The 25,754-nt window shown below is 41.8% G+C and overlaps 1 protein-coding gene across 1 annotated transcript in view; it reads left to right on the forward strand.

Annotated features, from left to right (window-relative positions):
* The window catches only part of RSF1 (remodeling and spacing factor 1), a 149,537-nt gene extending 133,034 nt beyond the window's left edge, over nt 1–16,503 (forward strand). The window contains exons 11-16 of the mRNA XM_056114761.1: nt 21–130; nt 5,108–5,175; nt 5,824–6,031; nt 7,800–8,017; nt 10,895–11,083; nt 14,000–16,503. Coding sequence (XP_055970736.1) covers nt 21–130; nt 5,108–5,175; nt 5,824–6,031; nt 7,800–8,017; nt 10,895–11,083; nt 14,000–14,547 — 1,341 coding nt within the window. The 3' untranslated portion in view covers nt 14,548–16,503. The remainder of the gene's footprint in view (nt 1–20; nt 131–5,107; nt 5,176–5,823; nt 6,032–7,799; nt 8,018–10,894; nt 11,084–13,999) is intronic.
* The last annotated feature ends 9,251 nt before the right edge of the window (nt 16,504–25,754 follow it).

Genomic DNA, 25,754 nt, shown 5'->3' on the forward strand with positions numbered 1-25,754 from the left:
ATACCATATTTTCTAACCAGGAGCCAGATTTTACTGAAGATCATGAGGAAAAGAAAAAAGATACTAAGAAATCCAAAGTAAACTTGCTTGAAAGAAGGTCAACACGAACACGGAAATGTATAAGTTATAGGTATGAAATATGTGGGAATAGTTGCAATAAATGTATAAATCGTGTTGCGGCGAAAGTGATAGTATAGTGGGTAGGGCATTCGCCTTGCATACAGCTAACCTGAGTACAATCCCCAACACCCTGTAAGGACCCCCAAGCCCTGCCAGGAATAAGCCATGAACACCATCGTGTGTGGCCCAAAGGTGAAAAAAAAAAAGATGATCTTTAGTAAAATTATAATGCTGTTTTGACATATTAGCACTGTAGCACTGTCCTCCCATTGTTCATCAATTTGCTCAAGCAGGCACCAGTAGCATCTCCATCTTGTTACTGTGTTAGGCATATCGAATACGTCATGGGTAGCTTGCCAGGCTTTGCCATGTGGGTGAGATACTCTCAGTAGCTTACCGGGCTCTCCAAGAGGGGTGGAGGAATCGAACCCAGATCGGCTGCATGCAAGCCAAACATCCTACCCACTGTGCTATCTCTCCAGCCCATATTAAGTGGTTGACATATTAAGTGGTTAGAAATTAACAAATATTAAAGTAAATACTACTTTTTAGTATCTCATAAGTTTAATGGATTTCATTAATGGAAATGATTACTAAGAAGGTTGTTATTTATGAATTAGTGTGTGATGTGACTGAAAGAGGGATATTCAAAATCAGGACATTGGAGTATCATATCTGGATAGCTGTAACATGGTAACTGAGGTAGCAGTTAAATTGTTTGCCTCAGATGTGCTTTGTATATTTCTTTGTTTCTTGGTGCAGTTTCCTATATTACCTAATTTTCTTGTGAATGAAATGATAAGTGTGAAGAAAAAAATAATGCATAAATATTTCTTCATTATGTGAAGAAAACATAATGCATAAATATTTGGTAGTATATTGGTTATGTTGGATCTGCATTTTCAAAACAAACATTATATTTTTTAATCCTGATACAGTCCAAGAAAGCAGAGATTAGTTTCATAGAATTTCATCTTAGATATACACCTAAATTCGGAACTGCAGGATCATTTGGTAGTTTTTGGTTTTGCTTCCCGGGTGGGAATGGACTGCGGGGGTTGGCCACAGCCTACAGTCGCCATATCCAGGGAGACAGTTCTGAGGGCTGGAGCACAAGCTGTGGGCCGGTATCCAGGGCTCATCCTTGGCACGCCATTGGCAACCTGAGCAGTGAGCCAGGAGCAGTGAAGCTGCTGAACATCTGGGAGTGTTGCCCAGGAGAGAAAATGGGTAGGGGTACGTAGAAAGGAGTGTGTTGAAGTGATCCCGCAGCTCTGCATTGCAAAGTAGTCTAGGACTGAGGCTTTGTGACTTCATTTTTAATTTTTCAGAAACCTAGCTCTTTATTAGGAAAAAGAACTGAGAATGCACAAATTAAATTTTGCTTGGCAACTGATTAGCTATGGTATAATTTTCTATTTCTGAACAGTGTAAGACATTTTACTATATAGTATCTGAATAAACAAATGCTTAGAGGTGTTTTCCTTCATACTCTGTGCTAACTTAAGTTGGCTTTATTTCTAAGAAGGGGAGAGGCTTCATATTTTAAACTTCTTAGCTTCTTCAGTTAGTTGTATTGTATTCTATACACTTCCCACCGTTTGTCTTCTCTTAAGGCACTTCAAATTAAATATGTAATCATACATAAACTTGTAAATATGGATACAATTGAGATATTTTGAGTGTAATATACACATATGAAGGACATATGCTAAAAATAGTATTTTCAAATTAATGACCTAAAATGTATGCATGTGTTTCTTTTAATAACCCATGAATAGTCATGGAGTCTTTTAATAACCCATGAATAGTCTCGGAGAGCCCGGCAAGCTACCGAGAGTATCTCGCCCGCACGGCAGAGCCTGGCAAGCTCCCCGTGCTGTATTTGATATGCCAGACACAGTAACAACAAAGTCTCCAATGGAGACGTTACTGGGCCCGCTCAAGCAAATCGATGATCAACAGGAGGGCCTTTACTTACTTACTTTATGAATAGTCACAATTTATAATTTAGTGGGGAGCTATGGGCATATTCGCGGCCGCACTACATCTTATCAGAACTTTTTTTTATGACATCTTATTGTCTCATTCCTACTTTGGACAAACTTGCAGGCTATCGAATGTAGCCTGCCCACAGGGCAGAGTCTGGCAAACTCCCCGTGGCGCACCAAATATGCCAAATACCAGTAACAATGATGGGTCTCATTCTCCTAAAGAGCCTTGAATATAACCTCAGGGCCAGGATGAAGGAGACGTTACTGGGGCCTGCTCGAGGCAATCGACGAATAACAGGATGATGAAATGAAATGAAATGGGGATATTAACATTTTGCATACTGTTGAGGTGATTTTGTTTTGTTTTGTTTTAAATAAGCACTGTGGTTTCAAAGTTGTTCACAGTGATTTGTTATAGTCATTCAGTATTCCAATACTAAACCCATCATTATATCTTCGCACCACCATTGTCTCTAATTCCCCCAGCCCCTATAGCAGGCCCACAATATTTTATTTTACTTATTATCAATAAATTTCTAATAGCAAAAATTATTTCCTTAGAGGAAAATTAGTATAAGTTATTGTATCTTACCATGGAAACATTAAGGCATTGTATGCTGAGTTACTAAGATGTTGTTATAAGCTAAGTCTTTCGTATTACTGTTTGGTGAGATTGGTTGCCTTCTGTTACATCCCATCCAATCTGCAGTGTTCCTACTGGATTATCAGTGTTACAGGGTTAGGAGATCTCACACAGCTGCAAAGTCAGCCACATGCTCCAGAAAGTCCAGATTTATTAACAGGGTGGTATTGCTGTGTAGGATAATGGTTGGTTTGCCTTTCCTCCCTGGTCTCTGGGAGCTTGTGTTTGTTGATTGCTCCCACAACCTGTCTCCTGATCAGAATCTTACTTGTAAATATTGTCTCTCTCTTCTCATTGATGTCCTTTGCACAGTTAGTTATTTCTGAGCAATTGCTTTTTGTATTGATACAGAAAGACAGTTAAAAAGACAAGCCTATGGCTTGGGAGTTGATTGACTCCAGGTAATATTATCTCCTGGATATCTGCACTCTCAACTTAAGCCTCAGTTGCCCTTATTTCCTAGTTCCCCAAAAGCAGGGTCCCGATGAGGGACCTGATGGACCCAGGGCAATCAGTAAGCTAGCTACCCTAGCATTGAGATGGGCCTGGCCAAAGTGCCCTAATGCTTAACTATAAGTTAAGAGCATGGTCATGGACAAATTCTGTCATGATCCAAAAAATAATAACTAGATTTGAACCCTGCTGGGGTTAGAAATGATTGATCCAGCCTGAGCACTGTAGTCTGATTCTGGTGAGATGTCCCCAGGAGAGTCACCCTGCAAGCCGAAAAGTGTCTATTACTTTGTCCATCTTTCAGTATGTAGGCGTACACCCACCAACTGCCCCCAGCGCTGTGTAATCCCATCAATGGCCAAGACCCAGAGACTATAAAACCCAGCTCCCAGAAGCACGCAGCTGCATTCGTGGCCGCACGACATCTTATTATCTAGTTCTTACTATGGGGAACCTGGCAGGCTACCAAAAGTATCCTGCCCACACGGCAGAGTCTGGCAAGCTCCCCGTGAGATGTTCAGTATGCCGAAAACCAGTAACAATGATGGGTCTCATTCTCCTGACCCTGAAAGAGCCTGAAATGTGGCACTTTCTAAAATCTCATGGCTAGGAGGTAGGAGACATTACTGTTGCCTGCTTGAGGAAATCAATGAATAACAGGAGTGATACTGTGTCCATACAGAATGGCAAATATTAGGAAGGAGAATTAAAGATGTTAACTAAGTTGCTAGTTTAAGGAGAGGAGAAACTCACCATGAGGGCTGTTTGCCTTGTGGGCTGCAGGTGGTCGGGACAACTGGAAAAACATTTTGATTTCATTGGGGGGTGGGGAGCTTGTTTTGGGGGGCGGGGGGGGTGAGAGAGATAAAAGAAGGAGCTGCTGTGGAGAGAAGTGGACCGTGACAGGAACAGGTAGATTGAGTGAGACAGAGAGTTCAAGGAAGATTGAGAGAGACAGACGGAGAGAAGGAGAGACACAGTTAGAGGAGAAGGTTGCGAGAGAAGGCTGAGAGCTGAGCGTAAGAGTGGCTGGGGAGATTGGAGAGGAGTCGCAAAGAGCGTTATAGAGCGAGTTAGAGAATTGGAGGGAGCTGGGAGAGACGAGAGATTGAATAAACAGCAACTAATCAGCGACCAGTTTGGCCCCTATTCTTCCTTCCTCTGTCCAAGGCAACAGTCGTCCCAGGTGGGGAAGTGGCTCGAGAGCACCAAAAGTGGGCAGTGAGAGAGCGCTTCCCGGAGAGCCCACGAACATCCTTTCACGTGTAATCCCCAAGCAAAGGAGTTTACACAGCTCCATGAGATAGAGGTTTTTACATTGTTGGAGTTAAATTTTTAACTGGATGATGGCTTTGGGTTGTGGACATGACTGCAGGGGCTTTCAGAAGTACAGGGAAGTGAGAGGAGGTAGCCCATCCTGACTCCAAGAAAACCTGTAGATTTCAGTCACAAAGACCCGCATACTGAAATTTTCAGCAGGTTAGTTTCTGGGTGAGGCTCAGTCCAGAGACAGTGGGATCGACCCAAGGCATGGCAACAGTTTTGCAGTGTGGGAGCAAGTGACGGCTATGACTCTGTTTGGGTGTGCCCTTGGTTGTCTGTCCCCCTCTTTGTGCCCCGGATGTCTCAGCTGTTCACAGGTATCATAGGATTTTTTGAGGATAAATATCCATCTCTTTTGGGATTTATTTATGAGTCTCTGAAGCAAGGTCGGTAGATGAGTTTACATGGCACCAGAGGTAATTCGTGGGCATGACTACCAGGGCTTCTGGAAGTCTGAGAAGAGGCTTGGTTACTTTTTTTTTTCTCTTTTTTTTGCTCTGTGTCTGCTAAGGCTACCTTCCTAACCCCATGGGCAGGACAGACTGCAGTCAGATTGTTGTTTATCTTGTTTCAGGTTTGATGAGTTCGATGAAGCAATTGATGAAGCCATAGAAGATGATATCAAAGAAGCTGATGGAGGAGGTATGTTTTTCCCATTATTTGTTCTGTTGTATCAGATGCAGAGTTTGTGACAGGAAGCATGTCACAGGGCCTCAGTTCAGGTGTGGAGTGTAAGGCCAGCCTCTCTGAGATGCTCAGGTTGAATTTTGTGAATGTATATTTTCTTTGTCAACTCTTATGTTTTATGGACTTTTCTGCATATATATTTGATGATAAATTATCTTCATTCCTTTTTTTGTTCTTTGTTTTTTTTGTTTGTTTTCTTGTTTTGGGGCCACATCCCACAGTGCTCAGGGACTCCTCCTGGCTCTGCACTCGGAAACCACTTCTGGTGGTTCTGGGTCAGTCATGTGCAAGGCAAGCGCCGTAACTCTTCAGACCAAAGTAAATAAATATTCTTGAGTGACTGCAAATTGATAGGAAATCCTTTGGGGGGCATGAGGATGTTCTGGTGATGATTACACAGCGTGGTGACTGCGCTCCAGATCTCTCAGTTCTGCTACTTTGTGGGGTGGTAGAGAAGAGAGGCCACACCAGCAGTGCTGAGCAGCTCTGGGTCTGCTCAGCAGTCCCCCTGCCTGCTTATTCTCCCCGTCATCTCCCAGCCCATAGAGGAGATTTTGAGTTAATGTCTCTCTCCTCATCCCTGCATTTGCTCCCCACATTCAGGGGTTGGCCGAGGAAAAGACATCTCCACCATCACTGGCCACCGTGGGAAAGACATCTCTACCATTCTGGATGAGGAAAGGAAAGAGAACAAACGGCCGCAGAGGGCAGCTGCTGCTCGTAGGAAGAAGCGCCGGCGGCTGAATGATCTGGACAGTGACAGCAACCTGGATGAAGAGGAGAGTGAGGATGAGTTCAAGATCAGTGATGGGTGTGTGTTTCCTAGAAACCAGCACAGACAGGGGCTTTTGGAAACGCAAGCATGCATGTTGAGCATTCATTCTTCCTGCTCCTGAACCATCTTTTTGATATTTTAGAGCATTTACAACCAAGTTTGGGTCCAGAGCAATAGTACAGTGGGTAGGGTGTTTGCCTTGCATGCAGCCAACCCAGGTTCAATCCCCAGCATCCCATATGGTCCCCCAAGCACTGCCAGGAGTTATTCCTGAGTGTGGAGCCAGGAATAACCCCTGAGCCTCACTGGGTGTGACCCAAAAAGAAAAAACAAAAAAAGAACAAGTATGCTCATCTTGATTCTGTTTAGATCAAAATAAAAAACAAGGCAGAGAGAAATGGTAGAAAAGACATTTTCCTTGCACAAGGCTAACTCATGTTTGATTCCCAACACCATCGGAAATGACCCCTGTGAACTGCTGGGTATGGAACCTCCCAAAAGATAGACAATACCCTCCCAAAAGGTAGAAAATAGTTTCATGGTTGGTTGTTTAATATTGAAATGATATTTAACTTATTAACTGTTCTTAAGCATTTATTTAGTGTGAGCTTTCTCTGTACTTGTGCTACTTTCTGCAACCAATTCCACGAGGGGTTCCCAGCCAGTTGTGAGAAATAAAGAAGTACACATCATTAGATACTCTGATGACTTTGTATGGGTGGGTTGCACAAATCAGGAAAGGCTTCCTCACAGATTAAGTATTGAAATAATACGGTGCCAATTTTTCTTTGAGATTATTAGTGGGATAAATAAGCATATAGATCAACCACACAATAAAGTCGTTCTCCATGATGGCTACTTAAACCATAAGTTAGAGAGCAGAAGAAGTTATGGAGAGCCTCAGGGAATGAAGCTTGATCGGAAATTTGTAGAACGTGTAAAATCGATCTGAAATTTGTAGAATGTGTAATAGATGACTCTGAAATTAAAAACAGGATGAAACCATCGTGCATCGGAGTGTAGAATTCATGTCAGGTGTATAGTAAGGCACATGGAATATTTAGGAAACTCCTTAGGTGCCAAGAGTGGCAAGCGTCCAGGGAAAAAGAGTGCTGTCCTGAGATGTGGCACGGAGGGAAAAACAGAGGGTGGGGATTTGTATGTTGTCCGTAGGACTTCGGACTCTCATAAAGATAGTAAAATCCACTGAAGGATTTCAACCACTAAGTAATAGAAAGCTCATGCTTCAGAAAGATATACCCTGACATCCATTTGAAGACTCTTCTTAGGGGAAATGAGTCAAGATATTAGAGACTTGGGTATTTCATTGGTGATTTAGGTGGAGATGAGTCTCTGTCAGAGAAAAGGGGTCATTTTATCTTCTCAAGGTAGATGTGAGTAATGAATTAGATGATGAAAATGGAGAAATTAGGATAAGTCTATATATTTCACTTAAATTGCTAGATGGGTGATAGTGCCAACTGTGAAGTTAGACACCAGAAAGAAAGATAACAATTTTGCTTTTGTACATACTGAATTAAAGATACTTGGGAACATCTCAAAAGTCTAAAGAAGTTTATAAAAGTTAGCATCAGTTTCTTTTTAACTCCTCCTATGAGAAGGATAGGCAAATTTTTCACAGTTTTATAATCAGAAAATTTGGCATAATCATACAGGTGTTCTATTAAGATCATTTCTTAATGATTCACTGGGTTTAGAATTTGAAATTAGAATTTCAGAACTCTCACAAATGGGTTCTGAACCGTAAGTGTGCCAATCTAATTCATCTGGTTTCTCTTGACAGGTCTCAGGATGAGTTTGTGGTGTCTGATGAGAACCCAGAGGAGAGCGAAGAGGACCCTCCATCAAATGAGGACAGCGACACTGACTTCTGTGGCCGAAGGCTGAGGCGACATCCCTCCCGGCCGATGAGGCAGAGTAGGCGCTTGAGGAGAAAGACTCCAAAGAAAAAGTACTCTGACGATGATGAAGAGGAGTCCGAGGAGAACAGTAGAGATTCTGGTAAAGATGACTTGCATTCACCACATACCAAATAAATTCTTAGCTCTTCTGCAGTTATGCATCTTATCTTAGTCTTGCATCATGATTCACCCATGATTTAATTTTTCACATCAGACACATCCAAGAAAAGACATACATGCATTAACTTCATGACACAGTTGTGGGTTTGTGATTAGTTCTTTCATGCCAGTTGTTTCTATGTATGGATTTTATCTTCACGGTGTTTCCCAGTGAACATTTTTTGTGAACTGAGATCATTCTCTCATATCTAGTTTTGAATTGAAAAGGATGAATCACCACTTCGCTTTGTCATTTAGAGCACATGTAGTCACAGTTTTTTAGTTTTGATAAGCACTTGCTGATGTTGTTGCAGTTTATGATTCTCTTTATTGACTAAATAGAAGGACAACCATTGGTGCATTAGGAATCAGCATATAGGTCACTTCATACTGAAAAAGTACCCAGCAAGTGAGGAGAGCTCAAATGGTAGTACGCCTGGGTTTATCCCCAGAGCCCTGCCAGGTTCTTCCCTCATGCCCACCACCCCTTCACATCTCCCTCTTCTGCCCCCCAACACCAAGCTAAGAAATGCCCTTCATGTTCATTGGGTGTGGCCTCAAAACAAAAAAATAAAACCATTGTCTGGTGCCAGGAATGTTGCTTAGTGGCAAAAGTGTATGCATTGCATGCTTGAGAGCTGGGTTTGATCCATGGCACTACAGTAAAGAAACTTGAAAAATTATGACAATATTTTATCTCCTTCTCTGGTAATGCTCAGGGTGTTTTTCGTCGCATTTACCATTTCTAAACCTTTTGAATGGTCTGGGGAAAGGCTCTTCTGTGAAGGCCCTCAATGCTTGTGTGTCTATGCACTATTGTGCAGCTACTCCAGCCTACAGCAAGCACCCTGGAGCACTGCATTCTGGGCCACATCTGCTAGGAGGAGTCTGACCGTGCTCTCAGCAGTTTGATGATCGTGGATGATACTGTACATTGAAAAGGGGGAAATTCTTTTGAGCATGCTGTAAGCTTTGGCAATGATTATTTCTTCCATAAACTAAACACAGTTGTCAAAATGAGAATTGGGATGGGGCTGGGCCACCTCAGCGGTGCTCAGGGCTTACTCCTGGTGTAAAAACAAGCACCTTAACCCTTGTACTCTCTGGCCCAGTAAGAGACATTATGACATTTATATGATGCTTTTATGTAGCTTTGTTATACATGAGATTTCATCAGGTCCTTATTAATGTCCTATCAGTGTTTTCCTGGCCCAGAATCCAGTTTTGGATTACACCTTGCAATTACATATTTCTTAAATCTCACTATATTTGGAATATGACATTATCTCAAACATTGTCCTTTTTGACCTTGACCTGAGGAAACTTGCCTTGCCCCTGTGATTGAGCGTGAGTATTGGGGGTGGGGAGGGGGGACTGCTGAGTCCTGTGGTCTGGGCTACCAGGCTACACCCCCTGCTGCAGGGACGTGAACTGTGGTTGGGGATGTGCCTGATCACTCCGATTTGTCCCAGCTCTGCACGCGGAATCTTATGTAGACAGTAGATGTGATACTCTAGGGTCACAGCTTTGACAGATCTCACTGGGGACCCTAAGAGTATTGGCAGTCTAGTTTGAAATGTTTGCAGTCCATCAGAAAGTGAAACTGGTTATGATGATTCCATGGATTCTGTTGATGCTTCAGGAATGATAACAACAGTGCCAATAGTGCTTGAGAGTTGATGAGGTCCTATGTGCTATGGCTAGCAAATTTTGAAACCATAAGGGAAAAAAGAAAGAAAATTCTACTTTTGTAGTTCTCTGGATAGACACATTTGCTGTGGTTCGGGGATTTTTGTTTTGTTTTGGGGTCACACCTGGTGGTGTTCAAGGGTTTCTTCTGGCTTTGCACTCGGGATTTACTCCTGGCAATGCTCAGGGACCAGATGGGATGGCAGGGATTGAACCTGGGTAAACCGCAATTCAAGCAAGCGACCTACTCACCATTCTTCACCCCAAGCAGCTAGGGCATTGGACCTGTGTGTGCGGGTAACTGTTTCCAGCTGGACCACAAGCTAGTGGACTACGGGCTCTTAACAAGAACCTCTAGGTTGACTGAGATAGGGGTTCTGAAACTTCTTCCTAGAACTTAGAAGATAGTTCAGAGGGTAGGGGTATATACTTTGCATATGCTTTGAATCCCTAGTTTAATCCCTGGCACCCTTTGGGCTCTTTAGTTGGCTGGAGTAGCTCTGGTGACCCCCAGGCGTTGCTGGCTCTCATCACTGAGCTGCCAGGCCTGCGTGGCCAGGCCCTTTGCTCCTTGCAGGGTGGGATCGGAGAAGGCACATTGTCGGTGTTCAGGGCTCACTGTCTGGCTTTGCACACAGGGACCCATTCCTAAGAAAATAAACTATTAAGAGTTTTTTCTTTTTAATTTTTATGACTGATTCTGCTTAGTAGCTTTATTCTGAGGTAGGGGTTAGTAATGCTCTAAGGGTACTTATGCTCAGTCAAGGTATGGTATTGAACCAGGATTGGCTGCTTGCCAGGCAAACGCCTTAACCCCTGTATTGTCCTTCCTCTCCAGCGTCTTTACGGTTTTATAATATAAGCAAATTGATTCTCCATTTAATGGGCTTAAAACTTGTTTTATTAATTTTTTGGGTAATTTTGGGACATACCTTGCAGTGCTTAAGAGACTGTTCATGACACAGTGCTTGGAGGTCATTTCTAACAGTACTTGAGATTCTATAGCACCAGGCATCTAACCCAGGGCTCTTTGTGCACCTGGACTCCAACCCTTTCATCCAGTTCCCATCCAAATGGACTTTGATTGTCTACATGATACCTTTTTTTCTTCCTTTTATTTCCCCCACAGAAAGTGATTTTAGTGATGATTTTAGCGATGATTTTGTAGAAACTCGGCGCAGGCGATCAAGGAGGAATCAGAAAAGGCAAATCAACTATAAAGAAGATTCAGAAAGTGACGGTTCCCAGAAGAGTTTTCGACGTGGTAAAGAAATCAGGCGCATTCACAAGCGTAGGCTGTCCAGTTCAGAGAGTGAAGGTAAGGGTTGGTCTTCCCTTTACACGAGGTCAGACAAGGCCTCAGGAGAAGTTAAGGGAACTAAAGGGCTCTGTACCATTTCAGGAATTCTTTATAATCAGTATGTTATAGCCAAAAATTACTTTATACCTATTCACTGTTTATTATTAAAGAGGTGGTACTAGGGTTTGGAGAGAGAGTGCATTGGTAAGGCTTTGTGTGTGGCCAGCCCAGTTTTGATCCTCACATGTGGTCCTCCTGAATCCCACCAACAGTTATCCCTGAGAGTAGAGCCAGGAGTAAGCTCTGAGCACTGCTAGATTTGGCTCTGAAACAAAAACACAAATGATGGCTGGGAAGATAATAATTTAAAGGTCTCCAGTTCAACTACTGAAAGCAAATGTTTGTGGAACTATTTGAGCCAATAGTGATAGAATAGTGAAAAGGATGGCCAAAAGCATCCCTGTGCTCATGCCATCCTTATTTTAATTGCATGCAGTAAGATAGTAACCAGGATTGATAAGTCCAATAAATATGACATGGAAATAGATACTATTTAGAGAAAAAGAAGACAAAGGGTGTTGGGAAGTTGCTGGAGTTTTAGATTGGTGCAGCAGATGCCTCTCCAAGAAGATAATGTTTGAGTAGAGCTTTGGGAAAATGTTGGGTGTGACAATGCTAGTTAACTAAAAGATAAATATAGAGTCAAGTGGAACAACAAATGTGAAGGTCTTGGTTCTAGTCTGCATTTGGCATGTCCAGGCAGCAGTCAGGGTCAACAGAGGAGCAATGAAAGAAGGGAGTAAGAGTAAGAGATGAAGCAGAAAGGTCTATGCCACCAGGCAGTGAAACTGCAGCATTCCTACCTGTGGAAGTATTTTTGTCAGCCAAAATGTATTAAAATACAACCAGCTTCATTAGGGGGTGTGGAGAAGACAGTTGGGCCATGCCCCCTAGTGCTGGGGGCTTCTCACAGCTCTTGTGTTCAGGGGATTAGGGATAGAATGGTAGTGGGCAAGCACCCTAACCCTGCCCATTTGTTTCATTTGGGGAGACCACAACCAGTGTTGGGCAGGCCTTACTCGTTTCTCTTTGCTTATACGTCACTCTGTTGGTTTGGGGTCCATACCCATCTATCCAAGGGACCACTCCTGGCAGTACTGGGGGACCATATGGGATGTTGGTGATCAAGCTCGGGTCAGTTGAGTGTAAGGCAAGTGCTCCACCTGCTGTTCTATCTCTCTAGCACCTTATGTGTTACTCTTGACAGGTTCAGGGGACCCTTTGCGGTGCCAGGGAATCTATCCCTGGTCAGCCATGTGCAAGGCAAGCACCTTAACCCCTGTGTTTTTTGTGCAGCACCTCCTGCCAGTATTTTCACAGAGTTGAATAGTAAAACAGAAGGTCTGCTTTTTCATCCCCTGAAATTGCAACTCCCTAGTAAGGAGCAGCATTATCTAGTTGAATTTCCCCACTATAATGGCGTATCCCACCTTAATGGATGTTCCATATATATGTGTTGAGTACAGTAGCCACTGGCCTCTTATGGTTACTGAGCATTTGAAATATGATGTAGGGGACTTAGAAACTGCAGGTGTTTGTTTGCATTTAAATTAATTTTGACTTAAAATAGCTGTGTACCACCATCTTAGCACAGTGTAGGCCGTTGTGTCAAATTGCTGACATCAAAAATAATTGGAATTGGAGTGTTTTCAACAAAGGGATGATCTGATCTGAGATGGCACCTGTGTTGTGAGTAAAGAGGACAGAATCTGTGAGAGCAGTCGGGAGGTAGTTGAAACAGAGCTAATGAGAGAAAATGGTGGATTATGACAGCAGAATAGCAATAGAGGTGTGAAAGGCAGTCAATATGGGTATGTATTCAGAGATCGACTGTTGGGTCACAGAGGAGAAAGAGGTCAAGGCTGACTATATGCCTGGAGGATGGACTCACCAGTGAACACATGACAGTGACCAGAATGGTACAGGCTGAGGGGCCTAGAGAAAGTACAGGAATAAGGTGCTTGCCTTGGATGGGAATGACCCCACTTTAACCCCATATCACATAGCGTTCCCCAGATACTGCCAGGAGTGAGCACAGAGCAAGGAGTAAGCCCAGAGTGGCATCGGTCTGGTGTAGGCAGGAGTTTAGTGAAGCTTGGATACGTTGTACTTGAAATTTTGAGATACCTGTTTAGAAAACCAAACATAAATTTTGAGTAGGTACTTTGACACCAGTTTAAGAGTTTTATCAAAGAAATGTTGAAGGTAGATAGGTGCTGTAGGCAAAACTTTGAGCTAAGTGGAATCCCCTCAGAGCTGGAGTATGGGTAGCAAAGAGGATTTCCAAGGGGGTCTCTGAGAGAATGGCTCCCTGGGCCAAATGCAGGCCTGGGGTCCCAGGGATCCGGCTCCAGCCTTGAGCACCACTAGTTGGACCCCTGGCCACAGATTAGTGAGTAGACCTTGAGATTCTCTGGGTGTGACAAAACAGAAGCAAGCAGCAAAGGTACCAAGGACATCTGGGTGAGAACTTTTGTTTCAGACATCTTGTGTTCACAAGATTCCCTGAGATGAGGACCGGTTTGACTGCCCTGTCTCAGTTTAACCTGATGCCATCCCTCTTACCATCCTTCGTAAAGTGTACCATAGTTTCTCTGGTTGAGCATGGGTCTGAACAAGCGGTGGAAGAATGTCCAGTTGCTAAAAGGAAATGCTTCTGTATTGGCAAATCTGAAAGCAAGATATGGTGAAGGTGCCTGGCATACAGCTCAGCAGCAAAGCACCTGCCTTGCCTGCATGGAACCTGGGTTCAATCCCCAAGCCCTGAGGGGGAAAATGAAACATCATTTAAGATGTAGAGTGAAAGTGGCATGAATCACTTAAATGTTTCTGGTTAAGTCTGCCAGTGGCTTAAAAATATGCTCTTTATTCTAGAGAGCTATTTGTCCAAGAACTCTGAAGATGATGAGCTAGTTAAAGAATCAAAGCAGTCAGCTCGGAAGCGGGTTCGAAGCCCAGATGAATATTCAGAAGCAGAGGAGGAGAGCAAACCATCCCGAAAACGGCTCCACCGGATCGAGACAGATGAGGAGGACAGTGGCAGCAGTGCTCATGGGGACAGCCAGCCCAGTGCCCCATCCTTGGATCAGGAGAGCACCAAGAAACCCTACCGGATAGACAGTGAGGAGGAGGAGGAGGAGGAGGACTTTGACAATGTAGGCAAAGTGGGGAGCCCATTGGACTATAGCTTAGTGGACTTACCTTCCACCAATGGACAGAGCCCCAGCAAAGCCATAGAGAACTTGATGGGAAAGCCAGCAGAGAAGCCCCAGACTCCTAAGGACAGCAGTACAGCCAGTGCCAGCCTGGCTCCCAATGGGACAAGCGGTGGGCCGGAGTCAGGGGCCCCGGAGGAGGAGGAAGACGAACTCCTGAGAGTGACTGACCTTGTTGATTATGTCTGTAACAGTGAACAGTTATAAGACTTCCTTTCCATTTTTTGTGCTAATTTATTCCATAATAGCTCTCACACCAGCGGGCCAGTTATTAAAAGCTGTTTTACTTTTCCTAGTAAACTCCACTACAGAATGACTTTTTAGAAGAATTATTTCAACAAACCCTGAAGTCTTTCTGTGAAGTGACCAGTTTTGAACTTTGAAGATAATTACTGTAAATTCCTTTTGATTTTCTTTTTCCAAGTTCATGGTCCTTGGCAATTTCATTCATAGGGGGGAAAATCTTATTATAATAATAACAAAGATTTGTATATTTTTGACTTTATATTTCCTGAGCTCTCCTGATTTTGTGAAAAAGGGTGGATAAGAATGCATTCCGAATCTGTGAGGGCCCAAAACAGAATTAGGGGTGGGATAAAGCACTTGTGCTTTAGCTTTTTCATATTAAATATATATTATATTTAAGCATTCGTGGCATAAATGATGATTGACAGACTGTTTAAAAGTTCAGGTCTGTATTGTTACAACTTGAGAATTCTAGATAACATCATAAATAAGTCATTTAGTAACAGCATTCATGAAATCAACTTGTTTACTATTGGAGATAACCACACTTAATAAAAAAGAGACTGAGAAAGAACTGTCCTAAAAAAACTCTAATCTAAGTTTCTGTTATAGCAAATATATATGTTTTTTTAATCATCTGAAAAGCATTTGTTTAGTAATATGTATAATGAAGCTTTGACAACCATTTGTGCTAGCAACAGATTTTGGAGTTTTTTTGTTGTTGTTGTTGTTTTGTTTTTTTCTTTTCTTTCTTTTTTTTTTTCAAAAACAGCTTTATAACAGAGTTGGTGAGGTGGCCTGTAATAAGACTATCATGGACTGAGACATGAGTGACCTTTATTAAGGCCCAGGGGAACTGTAAACAGTAGATAAATAGAACTCTTATCTCATGGCCACATAATTTTTAAATACCTAAAATAACCTTTTGAAAGAAATGCATCTATACATACCATGAAGAGATGCTAAGCTGACAATGATATTTTAGCACATTTGATGAGGGGGGGAAGGATTTCAGGTGAATTTTAACTGGTCTATTCTTGCCTTTAGTATCTACTTCAAATTGAAGTCTACAAAGCAAGCAGTTCCTTTGGGAGGTTTTTAGTTTGAGTCTTAGCATGTATGTGTGTGTATTTGTGTGTATAAATGTGTGTGTTGGAATTTCTATCTGCCTGAATATATTAGCAGGGTTTGATTATTTTGGTCTTCAGCCATTACCTGACTTCTGTCCAAATGAGATGAATGAGATCCATCAGTATATTGAACAGGCATGACATCCATTTCAAACATCTCAATACCGTAGAGAAAAATAATCCCTTTATTTCACCAAGAAAGGGGTTTGTAACTAACAATCTATTATTGACACTAAAATATGAATTTTGTCTTTTGTTTCTGTTACAGCTGTAAAATTTCAGGCAGAGCCATAACTTATGTACAAGGTGTAGCACTTGTTATTAAACCTTGCCTGTCATAATTCTGAGACCTTCAGCCTTTATGTTGTTTCTGTGAATCCCTGTGCCCTGGGTTTTGGGTTTCTCAGTTCCCTTCTGTGTCTATTGCCGGCAACAGACATGTAATATCTGCTGCTGGCCCAAGGAACTTCATTGATTTTTTTTTAATCCAATTAAGCATTATATGTTCAGGTCAGTGTATGGTAAAGCACTTCTGTTTTTTTCATTCTTAAAAGTTGGTGTTAGATTTGCATTATAAAACTTTTGGAAATTTTATACCCTTTTCCTTCTTTAACAGGTGTTGCCCTAAAATCTTTTTGTCTTGAAATTTTATAGCTGTTGTTTTTTCAGTTGTTGTTGTTTGTTTTGTTTCACTTTATTTCTGTAGTACCTGCCCATTGATATTTTTGCTTTGATTTTAGCAATTTGTGTATTTGTATAAAAATAAAATAATGAAAGCAGCCTTAAACTAGGGTGCACTGCAAGCATGGGTCTCAAGCCCATTGTGATCTTTATCTTGAGACAGTTTCTCCCTGGAAGGGAGGGAGGGACGGATACTCTCAGAGGGGACAGGACCAGGACAGGCCCAGGTTCATTTTCTGTACCTCCTTGCTAGCTAGGTCTCGTTCATTGATTTGAATAAGAATATTTAAGTCTTTTTATTTATCTGAAACAGGCAATAGGAAGATTCTTCCTAGTGCAGGTAAGTGATTGGAATTTTCAGGTTGGTCATCATCCTTCCCCTCTCCTTCGAATCTGCCATTTCAGTCTCACAGCTGGATAAACCATTACCAACATGTAGAAACTTCCATATATCTTGTCTCAAGCTCTCCTTCTGTATTGTAAGTCTACTCAGATAGCAGGCGATGTGTATTAAATGAGTAGATTATTTTTTTCACAGGTTCCCTCATGTGAAGTAAGAAGTTCTCTTTCCCTTTCTGCTATAGAGAGCTAAAGGTGATTCTTAAACAGAGTAAAGGCTGCAGACTGCATACAACTAATGTCTGTCAACTGGGTTATATTATATTTTGCTGCCTGGTACTTATCAAATTTAATTCTGTGGTTGTGAACTTGATAGTATATTCCTTCTACTCTTAAATTCTTACTAAACCAATGAACACACTATTATGCAGATTAAATTTTGAACTATTTAAAAGAAAAAATAAAAGGGAGACCCTGTTGCTTAGTGTTCCTATTCAGTACCTGGAAGAAGCCAAATTCTCAGTTCCCTGAAATACTCTGAACAAGCTTCAAAAAGGTGGTTGTTGTTTTAATTCAGAAGAAGTATCTATCCAAGGATACAGTTCAGTCATTAGGGACTAATAAAGTCTAAGAAATTCATCTAGGGATGAGGACATCTTTGATCCTCGTGGTGTATAGTACTGACTTTGGATTTACATCACAATGACTGCTGCATTATAGAGCCCTTTAACCCTTTAACGCTCTGTGTTTTAGTGCAGAGTGGATTCTCATATCAAACTCCACAATTTTTAAGTGTATTAAGGAGAGATATAGTTTAGTATTCATAATTTTTTGTTTGCAGTTATTGTAAAGATTTGAAAACTAGCCCAATTCCACAAAGCAGACCTTTGAATAAAATGATTCATATTTGAAGAAACGGAAAATACGCACTTGGTTTTGTAGATATGATGACAAAATAGTAAAATACTTTCCAATATTCTCACAGTACTAGAAATTGATGGCTGAGATATTTTCAAGACTACACCTGACATCTTGTGGTTGCATTTCCTCGACACTTCTATTTCCGTTTGGTCAAAGTTACAGATTCAGATCATAGGGAAGAAGTGAAGTTATATTTAGAATACATTCGTGTCTACTGAGAACCCTTTTAAAACTTTTGTTTGTATTTTGGGGCCATACCCAGTGACATTCAGGTTATTCCCGGCTCTGCACTCAAGAGTTACTCCTAGAGGTGCTTGAGGGACATATGGGATGTCAGACATTGAACCTGGGTTGGCCTCATGCAAGGCAAGTCCACCACCCACTGTGCTATATTTCCTGCGTATATATATATATATATATGTATATGTGTGTATGTATATATGTGTGTGTATGTGTGTGTGTGCATGTCTATATATATATACATATATATATATATATATAAAATGTGACCTGCCAAAGAACCAAGGGCTTTGAATACTAGAGAAGGTTTCAAAAAATTATTTTAAGCATCAATTTTAGGAAGATACTAAAATTCTAATTTTTACGTTTTGATTACTTACCAGAACTTATCCCATGATAACCATTTGATTAAAATTATCAGAAATGTTTGCTTGTTAATTAGTTTTTCAGTGATTGGAATGTTTTTAAGTCACAGGGAATGTCTTTTTAGCTTATTTATAGGTGAGTATGGCTGTGTGTGGGGGTGGGTAGGTATAACTAGGTGGTTAAACCATACAACTAAAAGGAGCTTCATCAATCTACAAATACTTAAAAAATGTTAACTCTGACCTTCACCCACAGTGGGATAGAAGTATTCATGGGTACTTCCTCACTACAACAGAACAAATATTCAAAGATTTTTTTCTTGTAAGTGGAATGAAGACTTATGTATGTATATATCTATATATGTATCAGTATATATATACATACTTTAGATGATAAAAAAATTAAAATCCCTTTGAAATCACTGATGAAATACATAAGACAAATAATTGTAACTAATAGCAAATTATGAACAACATTTAATTGCGAAAAGTGTAGAGAAAAATAGTGACATTCCTCTTTGATTTAACATTCTGAAAATGTATTCCTGGTTCTCATGAGAAATGAAATCCCAGGACTGCTTATCTGCTGTAATCTAATTCTCTGCGTGGTGTCCGTTATTGACCTTCCTCAGAATAAAATTCATTCCTGTTCTCTCCACCATTCCCAGCGTGTACCTGTGAACCTACCTGAGCAGTGGCACACCAAGTGCTGCTTGATTTATGTTTCGCTGTTATACAATGCTGAGAGGCAAGGGGCTTTGCTACCAATGTATTTAAACTGGGTTATTGTGTTATGTGAACATTTTATGATTTGTCTTAGAAATATTTCACCTAAATGATCATTTTACATTTCCTGAGTGCCAAGAAAAATTGCCATGTAACTGTAGAACTTGCTGCAGAGAGTCAGCACTCAGGAGGCAGCCATCGCAAGCCAGTATGGAGTGTGTGTGTGACGTGACCACTGCAGAGCCAGCACCCTCTCACCTCTCAGTCATTAGGACATAGGACAGGCTTCATTCACAGATCGCTCCAAATCCCCCACCTCCCATTTTAGAGTGCTCACTCGCTCTCTCTCTCTCTCTCTCTCTCTCTCTCTCTCTCTCTCTCTCTCTCTTAGTTTTTTGGTCACACTTGGCAGTGCTGGGGGAACTATAAGGGATGCTGGGGATCAAGTCTGGGTTAGCCATATGCAAGGCAAGTGCTCTACCCACTGTATTATCTTGCCAGCCCCCATTTTGGAGTTTTTTGGTTTTGTTTTTGGGCCTGAACTAGTGGTGGTTCAGGGGTTACTCCTGGCTCTGTACTCAGGAATTACTCCTGGCAGAGCTCAGGGACTATACAGGATGACAGGGACAACCTTGGTCAGCTGTGTGCAAAGCAAGAACCCTACCCACTGAACTATCTTTTTTGCCCCTACACCACCCATTTTGGTCATGTAAGGTTTTTGTTTGTTTTCTTAGTTGGTACCATTTTACTCTGGGAAATGCTTCGAGTTCAGTTGGTTTTTTTTTTTGGTTTTTTTGTTTGTTTGTTTGTTTTTGGTCACACCTGGCGTTGCACAGGGGTTCCTCCTGGTTCTGCACTCAGGAATCACTCCTGGAGGTGCTCAGGGGACCATATGGGATGCTGGGAATCAAACCTGGGTCGCCCGCATGCAAGGCCAAAGCCCTACCCGCTGTGCTATCGCTCCAGCCCCTCAAGTTCAGTTCTTGCACATTGTAGTTAATTCAGTTGATGAAGTAATTTTAATTGATTTAATTAAATCAAGTTTAATTCTAATTCCATTTTTTAACAAGTTAATTTTAATTCTATGCATAAGTTTAGGAGAGGGCCAAATTATTAGATGATCGAACCTATATATTAAACTCCTTAGATACTTCAAATGACAAAAATATATAGATTTTTTTTTAAGTAACTACATGTTTTTTTTGCCAAACCAGTACAATCTAGACAAAACGCTAAGGATTTAAGTGACCTACTTTGTTCTTCTTGCCACTGGATAATGTTAAGAATGTAATTGTTAACCATAACTATCTTCTTGACTTTTCATCATTTTCTAAAGAAATCTATTTTAAGTGTTTGCAGTTTTGTTTGAGCTGTATTTATTGGGTTCTGGCCCAGACCAGGAGCTGTGTGTCATGCTGAGGGACAGGCAGAACACAGCCAACGGGAAACTTAATGGCTCAAGGCCTTCTTAATCCTTTAACTTATTTTGTATGTTTCAAAACAGTTTATTTTGCTTGAGTCATTTTTTTAAATAACTGTATAGCCTTCAAAAAATGGGAGGCAGAAAAATACCCAAAACGTAGAATATAGATTTTTACAATTGTGTTCATGGTAGAACATCTACAGGTGCATTGTGTAATTAAAGCTAAAATTATTTACAATTTTGTGCCATGGTCTTTTTCATTCTCATGCTTCTCAGCAAAGCCCAGGCTTGGCAGTACTGCTGGTGCACAGGCCTTGAAAGTCAAGCTAGTAGCCCTTGTTCCAATGCTTTACGGTCTTTGCATGTAATCATACACATATGTATATATGCACACACATAAACACACATGTAGACACCTAGACATGCAGAAATCTATATTAGTGTAAATGGATTTTCAACTTTAGCTATAACCGCCTGCATTTGGCATCAACAGCATATCCTTACAGTGTGCTTTCCATGATGACTAAGGTATTCTCAATGCTGGCCTGGTGTTTTGTTACCCAAAGTAGCTTGTCACTGAGTTGCATCTTGCCCAAATCTGCCAGAAAGTTTTACATACATCTTGAAAGGGAGTTTCCTGTGCTGGAATGGGGTGGTACAGCTTCTTTTAAGTCTGTAGAACTGGTGGTGATGAACATGGGGAATAGAATTGCATGGTCTGGTACTTGTTAATTCAGTAGACTTGATTCCAGGGGAGTGTTTGTCTGCTGGGCGTGGCAGGAATAGAAAGATTCAAAAGCAGATTCTCATAAAAATATATATTGCAATCTTGTAGAGCTTCCAGTCGTTTTTTTTTCTTTAAACATGGCGCATTTTATCACTTAGAGAACATCGTTCTAGATGCCAGTGCATTTTGTCACCTGTTTTACCATTTTGACTCCACACCTGTAGCACACATGTATTCTTGGGGAACTAAATTCATCTGTATCTGTTGCCTATGTAATCTGCATTTTATGGTAGCAAATGTGTTTTGTTAGTTTCTTGGCTATCACTGATTCAGAGGTGAAAATACAAATTCTGCGTACAAATATGTAGATGGTATAAGTTCGATTTTCGTTTTGGTTTAGTTATAGTAGCTGGGATTCTGGGAGTGTTTGATCAGAATGCCTCTTGGATTTTCAGACATACTATATATATGAGATGCTTTATTTTCCTATGCATAAATTTTTTTTTCCTGGAATAGGTTGTCAGAATGCTTCATTTTGTTTTAGGATCAGAGCTATGAGCCGAAGCTCCAAATCACTAGAAAACTGCTGAGGTTATCAGGAACACCCCATTCGTTGTTGGTAGTGTGAGTGCTCCCTGGCACAAATGCTGCATGGGGGTGGGACTGTGGGGAAGACTGGAAAACTGGAAACAGGATTTGATGATGCACAAACTAAATTCTGTGCACAAAACATGGGAATTCCTGGTAGCTTAAATCTTCAGGGGTTAACTGCAGTCAATGTATGAACACCTGGAGTGTTAGAATTACAGTGCATAAATGTTTGAATACCATATTCCTGTAAGTGACAACCAAAATACATTGTGGCCAGTGCCAATATTTTTGTCGATGAAATGTTCAGCGTCTCACTTCAGTCTGAGAAGAACTCTTGGTGTTATAATCCAGGTCTTTAGCTATTTTATAGCTCTTGGCCCAATTGTGTAACTTTCTTTCAAAATGTTTTATTATTATACTGTCATTTCTTTCTTAGTATATGTTAATTGTCATAATAAAAAAGTGAAAAGTTTTAATGTATTTAGCATGATGTGTTTGCAAACTTTGCTTATTTTAAACTTTGTGGCACGTAATCAGTTTTCAAAAGAGTTGACAAAAACTGAAAATTTTCAGCATCCACCCAAGAATAGATGATTTGGAATTATCTTTTATGGTCCAGAAAGTAAATTGTTTCTTCTTCATCCCTCTGTTGATGTTGCGACGAGCAAAGGGGCCACACATACGGGGTCCGCACTTCAGTTTACGCTGTGCTTACCAGGAACCAGTAGGCAGAGACCCTAAATCCCCTCTGCTCATCCTCTTGAGGGACAATGTTTGGGTGAAACCGAACTCCCTTAGCTTGGGATGTAGCTTAGCAGTAGAGCACGTGCCTCATATGGGTTCCATCACCAGCACTGTTTAAAAGAATTCTTTTCACTGAGCTATATTTGACAGGAGTACAATAGATACCACATTCCATTGGTAACTTAAAGGTCTCTTCTACCCCTGAATATGATTTTCTTTGTTGTTGGTTTTTGTTTTGATGCTCTGCCCAGTGGTGCTCATGGCTTTGTCCAGACTCTGTCCTCAGAAATCACTCCTGGCATGGCCCAGGGTACAATAAGTGGTGCCAGGGATGGAACCTGGTTTGACCCTGTACAAGGTACTCCTGCTATATCTCTTTAGCCCTGAGAATGAGCCTTATCTACAGATGTTAATTTGATAGCTTTTCCTTACTCTCAGAATACAGTAGGATTCATCAGGAACTCATTTTTTTACCAACAATTTAGTAGAGTTTATTACTGCTTGCAGTTCTGGTTTAAAATAAGTTAAAGAAGCCCCTGAGAGATTGATTACAAAGCTAGAGCATGTGATTTGCTTGCTTGAGCCTCAAGTTCAAGCCCTGTTTCCCAAGCACTGCCAAGGATCCCAAAAACTTAAAAGTTGAAAAATTAAAAATAAAGTAGGCAAAGGGTCATTTGTTTTTGGTTTTATTTTTGTTTTGGGGTGACACCCAGAAGTGCTCAGGTTCTGCACTGAGGAATAATCACTCTTTTTTCTTTCTTGTCTTTTTTTTTTTTTTTAAGTCACCATGAGATGCTGTAACAAAGCTTTCATGTTTGAGTTTTGGTCATACAATGATCAAACACCCATCCCTTCACCAGTGCAAATTTTCTACCACCAAAATCCCCAGTATCCCCCCGCCCCTGTGTCACCCCTTCCCCTGCTTGTGTGGCAGGCAATTTTCACAGTCCTCTCTCTGCTTTGATTACATTCAATATTTCGACACCAGTCCCACCATTATTTGGAATTTTCCCGCCACCACTCAAAGCTACCGAAAAGGCAATGCTAGACAATTTATTTTTTTTTACTTGTTATGGATAGCATGAGATGTCTGTGCTCCTGGAATTCCAAAATTTTAGATAGAGTCTGGAGAGATCTCTGCAGTGAGCAGCTCTGTTCCAAGATTCTTTCGTGTGTCTCTGGATCATGGCCATTAAGGAGTTTAAATAGTAGCCGGGGGCATTTCGTGGGTATCATCTCAGGATCCCATCGGGCGGGGGATGAGAGGGACCGGCTCCTGCCCTATCTCATGAGGCCTAGTGTTTGCCATTACTGCTCCCATGTACCTGGACTTATCATTTGGTTCTGGAAGATGGCGGCTGCAGGGATTCCTACGGGGCAGGCGAAGGGACAGCATCTGCTCCTATCTGGAGTAGCCCAGTGAAAGCAGGGAGGCATCTCAGCAGCGAGCTGCTCAGTTCAGAGATTCTTTTATATATCTCTGGATCACTCTTGACGGCTCAGAAGTCCATATGGGATACTAGGGAGCAAACCTGGGTCAGCTGCAAGCACCTACCTCACTGGTCCCTGTTTTTGTTTTTTTAAATTGATCTTACTGGAGAGAAAACTGATCTATTCCTGCAAGAAAGGACCAGCTACCGCGCTTCTCAATGACTTGTTTGAAAACTTGACAGAAAGAGCCAATGGGGTTTCAGGACAGGACACACTCAGGAGGTTCGAGGCATTGAGATTAGAGGAGAGGATGGCCACCTCACTCTCCAGTTCTGAAGTCAGGCATGTGGAAGGATTCTGTTTTTGCTTTTTGTTCCATACCTGGTGGTGGTCTTGTGAAATCGTCCTGCAACCACATGAATACCTGGGAGCACAAGGTTGCTGATACAACCTCGAACTGATGACCACTGAACTGATGACGACACAAAATAATGTACACCATGGATGGGCTGGAAGATGACATCCACACAGGTCACAATCTGATGGTTATATGACAGACAAGATTTATTGGGAGTATAATGGTTATATACAAGGGCAGAAAGAGGTGCATTACATGTGGCTCACAAGACAAGAAAAGGAAGATGAATTCTTTGGTTACATGGGCAGATGGGGTGGAGTGTTGCAAGATGTCACGAGATTTCTATGAGCTAATGCAGAGACGGAACAATGAACTTTACAGATAACACAGTTGTCAACTTCCCAAGCCCCTGCTACTGATAGTTGCAAGGCCATCAAGCTATGCTAGTCATCGGGAATGGCAGTTCCCCTGGTGGCAACAGCCCACCCTCTTTCAAGTCTGGTGCTTGGAGCTTGCCCACAAGCACAGTCGTCCAGGTGTTAAGGGAGTTACACCAGGAAGAACTTCAACACTCAGTGGGATCAACGCTAGGTTATCCTGGGTGCAGTTCATCACTCTAATCTTTTTTACTCCCTCCTTTGCTCTTTGCTCTCCACTTTCAAAAACCAGGAATCAGTATTACCGTTTAGTAGGGGTGGGATCGTCTGTAAGTAATGTACCACATACAGGGCTGGGAAGAACTGAGTGGACTGAGCTCAGACTTTGCATGCAGGAGACACAGCTTTGGTCTCTGCTACCACATGGTCCTCTCACCACCATCAGGAGCACGGAGCCAGGAGTAACCACTGAGCATTATGAGGCCCCCACCTACAACATGCAAAATTAGAAGTATTGAAAATAGTGTAGTGAAACTAAACATTGAAGGAGACCAATACTTTGTGTCACTGGAACATACTTGGTGTCTTCCATGACTTCATATGAGTGCTTCAAAGGCCTGGAAATCCAGAGCCTGCAGAGACACTGCAGTGCAGCCCCAGAGTTCAGGGGCCTCAATCCCTGACCCTGAACCTTCAGCCTAGGTGGCACAGACCTTGGGAATGACTTCTGGGACCTCTTGAGCACCACTTTGGAATCTTTCCTTCCCCAAATTAGAATCTGTAATCTGATTTGAATAAGTGATTCCTCCTGTTTATCTGGGGGTTTGGGGGCAGGATGTGGGAGGCCCTCAAACAGTGCTCAGGGGCCCAAGCTGCTCCGTGATCCTCAGGTTATGTAGTCCAGACTACACAGTGATTCCAGGTGTCTGTAACAGCCCAACAGGGTCACGAGGCCTCACCCAGGAGGGGAGCCTAAGGATAGAAGAGTGTTGGGGCCAGTGCATAGCGGGCATTCTTCCAGCTTTGGGAACTGACTTCCTGCCCCTCACTGTGTTTGGGCTTGCGTTTCCCTGATAGCAAGCATATGTTCTCATGTTCTCATGTGTTGCTTACTG

Source organism: Sorex fumeus, unplaced genomic scaffold (genome assembly GCF_029834395.1).
Source record: "Sorex fumeus unplaced genomic scaffold, SorFum_2.1 ptg000026l, whole genome shotgun sequence".
NCBI classification, from domain to species: domain Eukaryota; kingdom Metazoa; phylum Chordata; class Mammalia; order Eulipotyphla; family Soricidae; genus Sorex; species Sorex fumeus.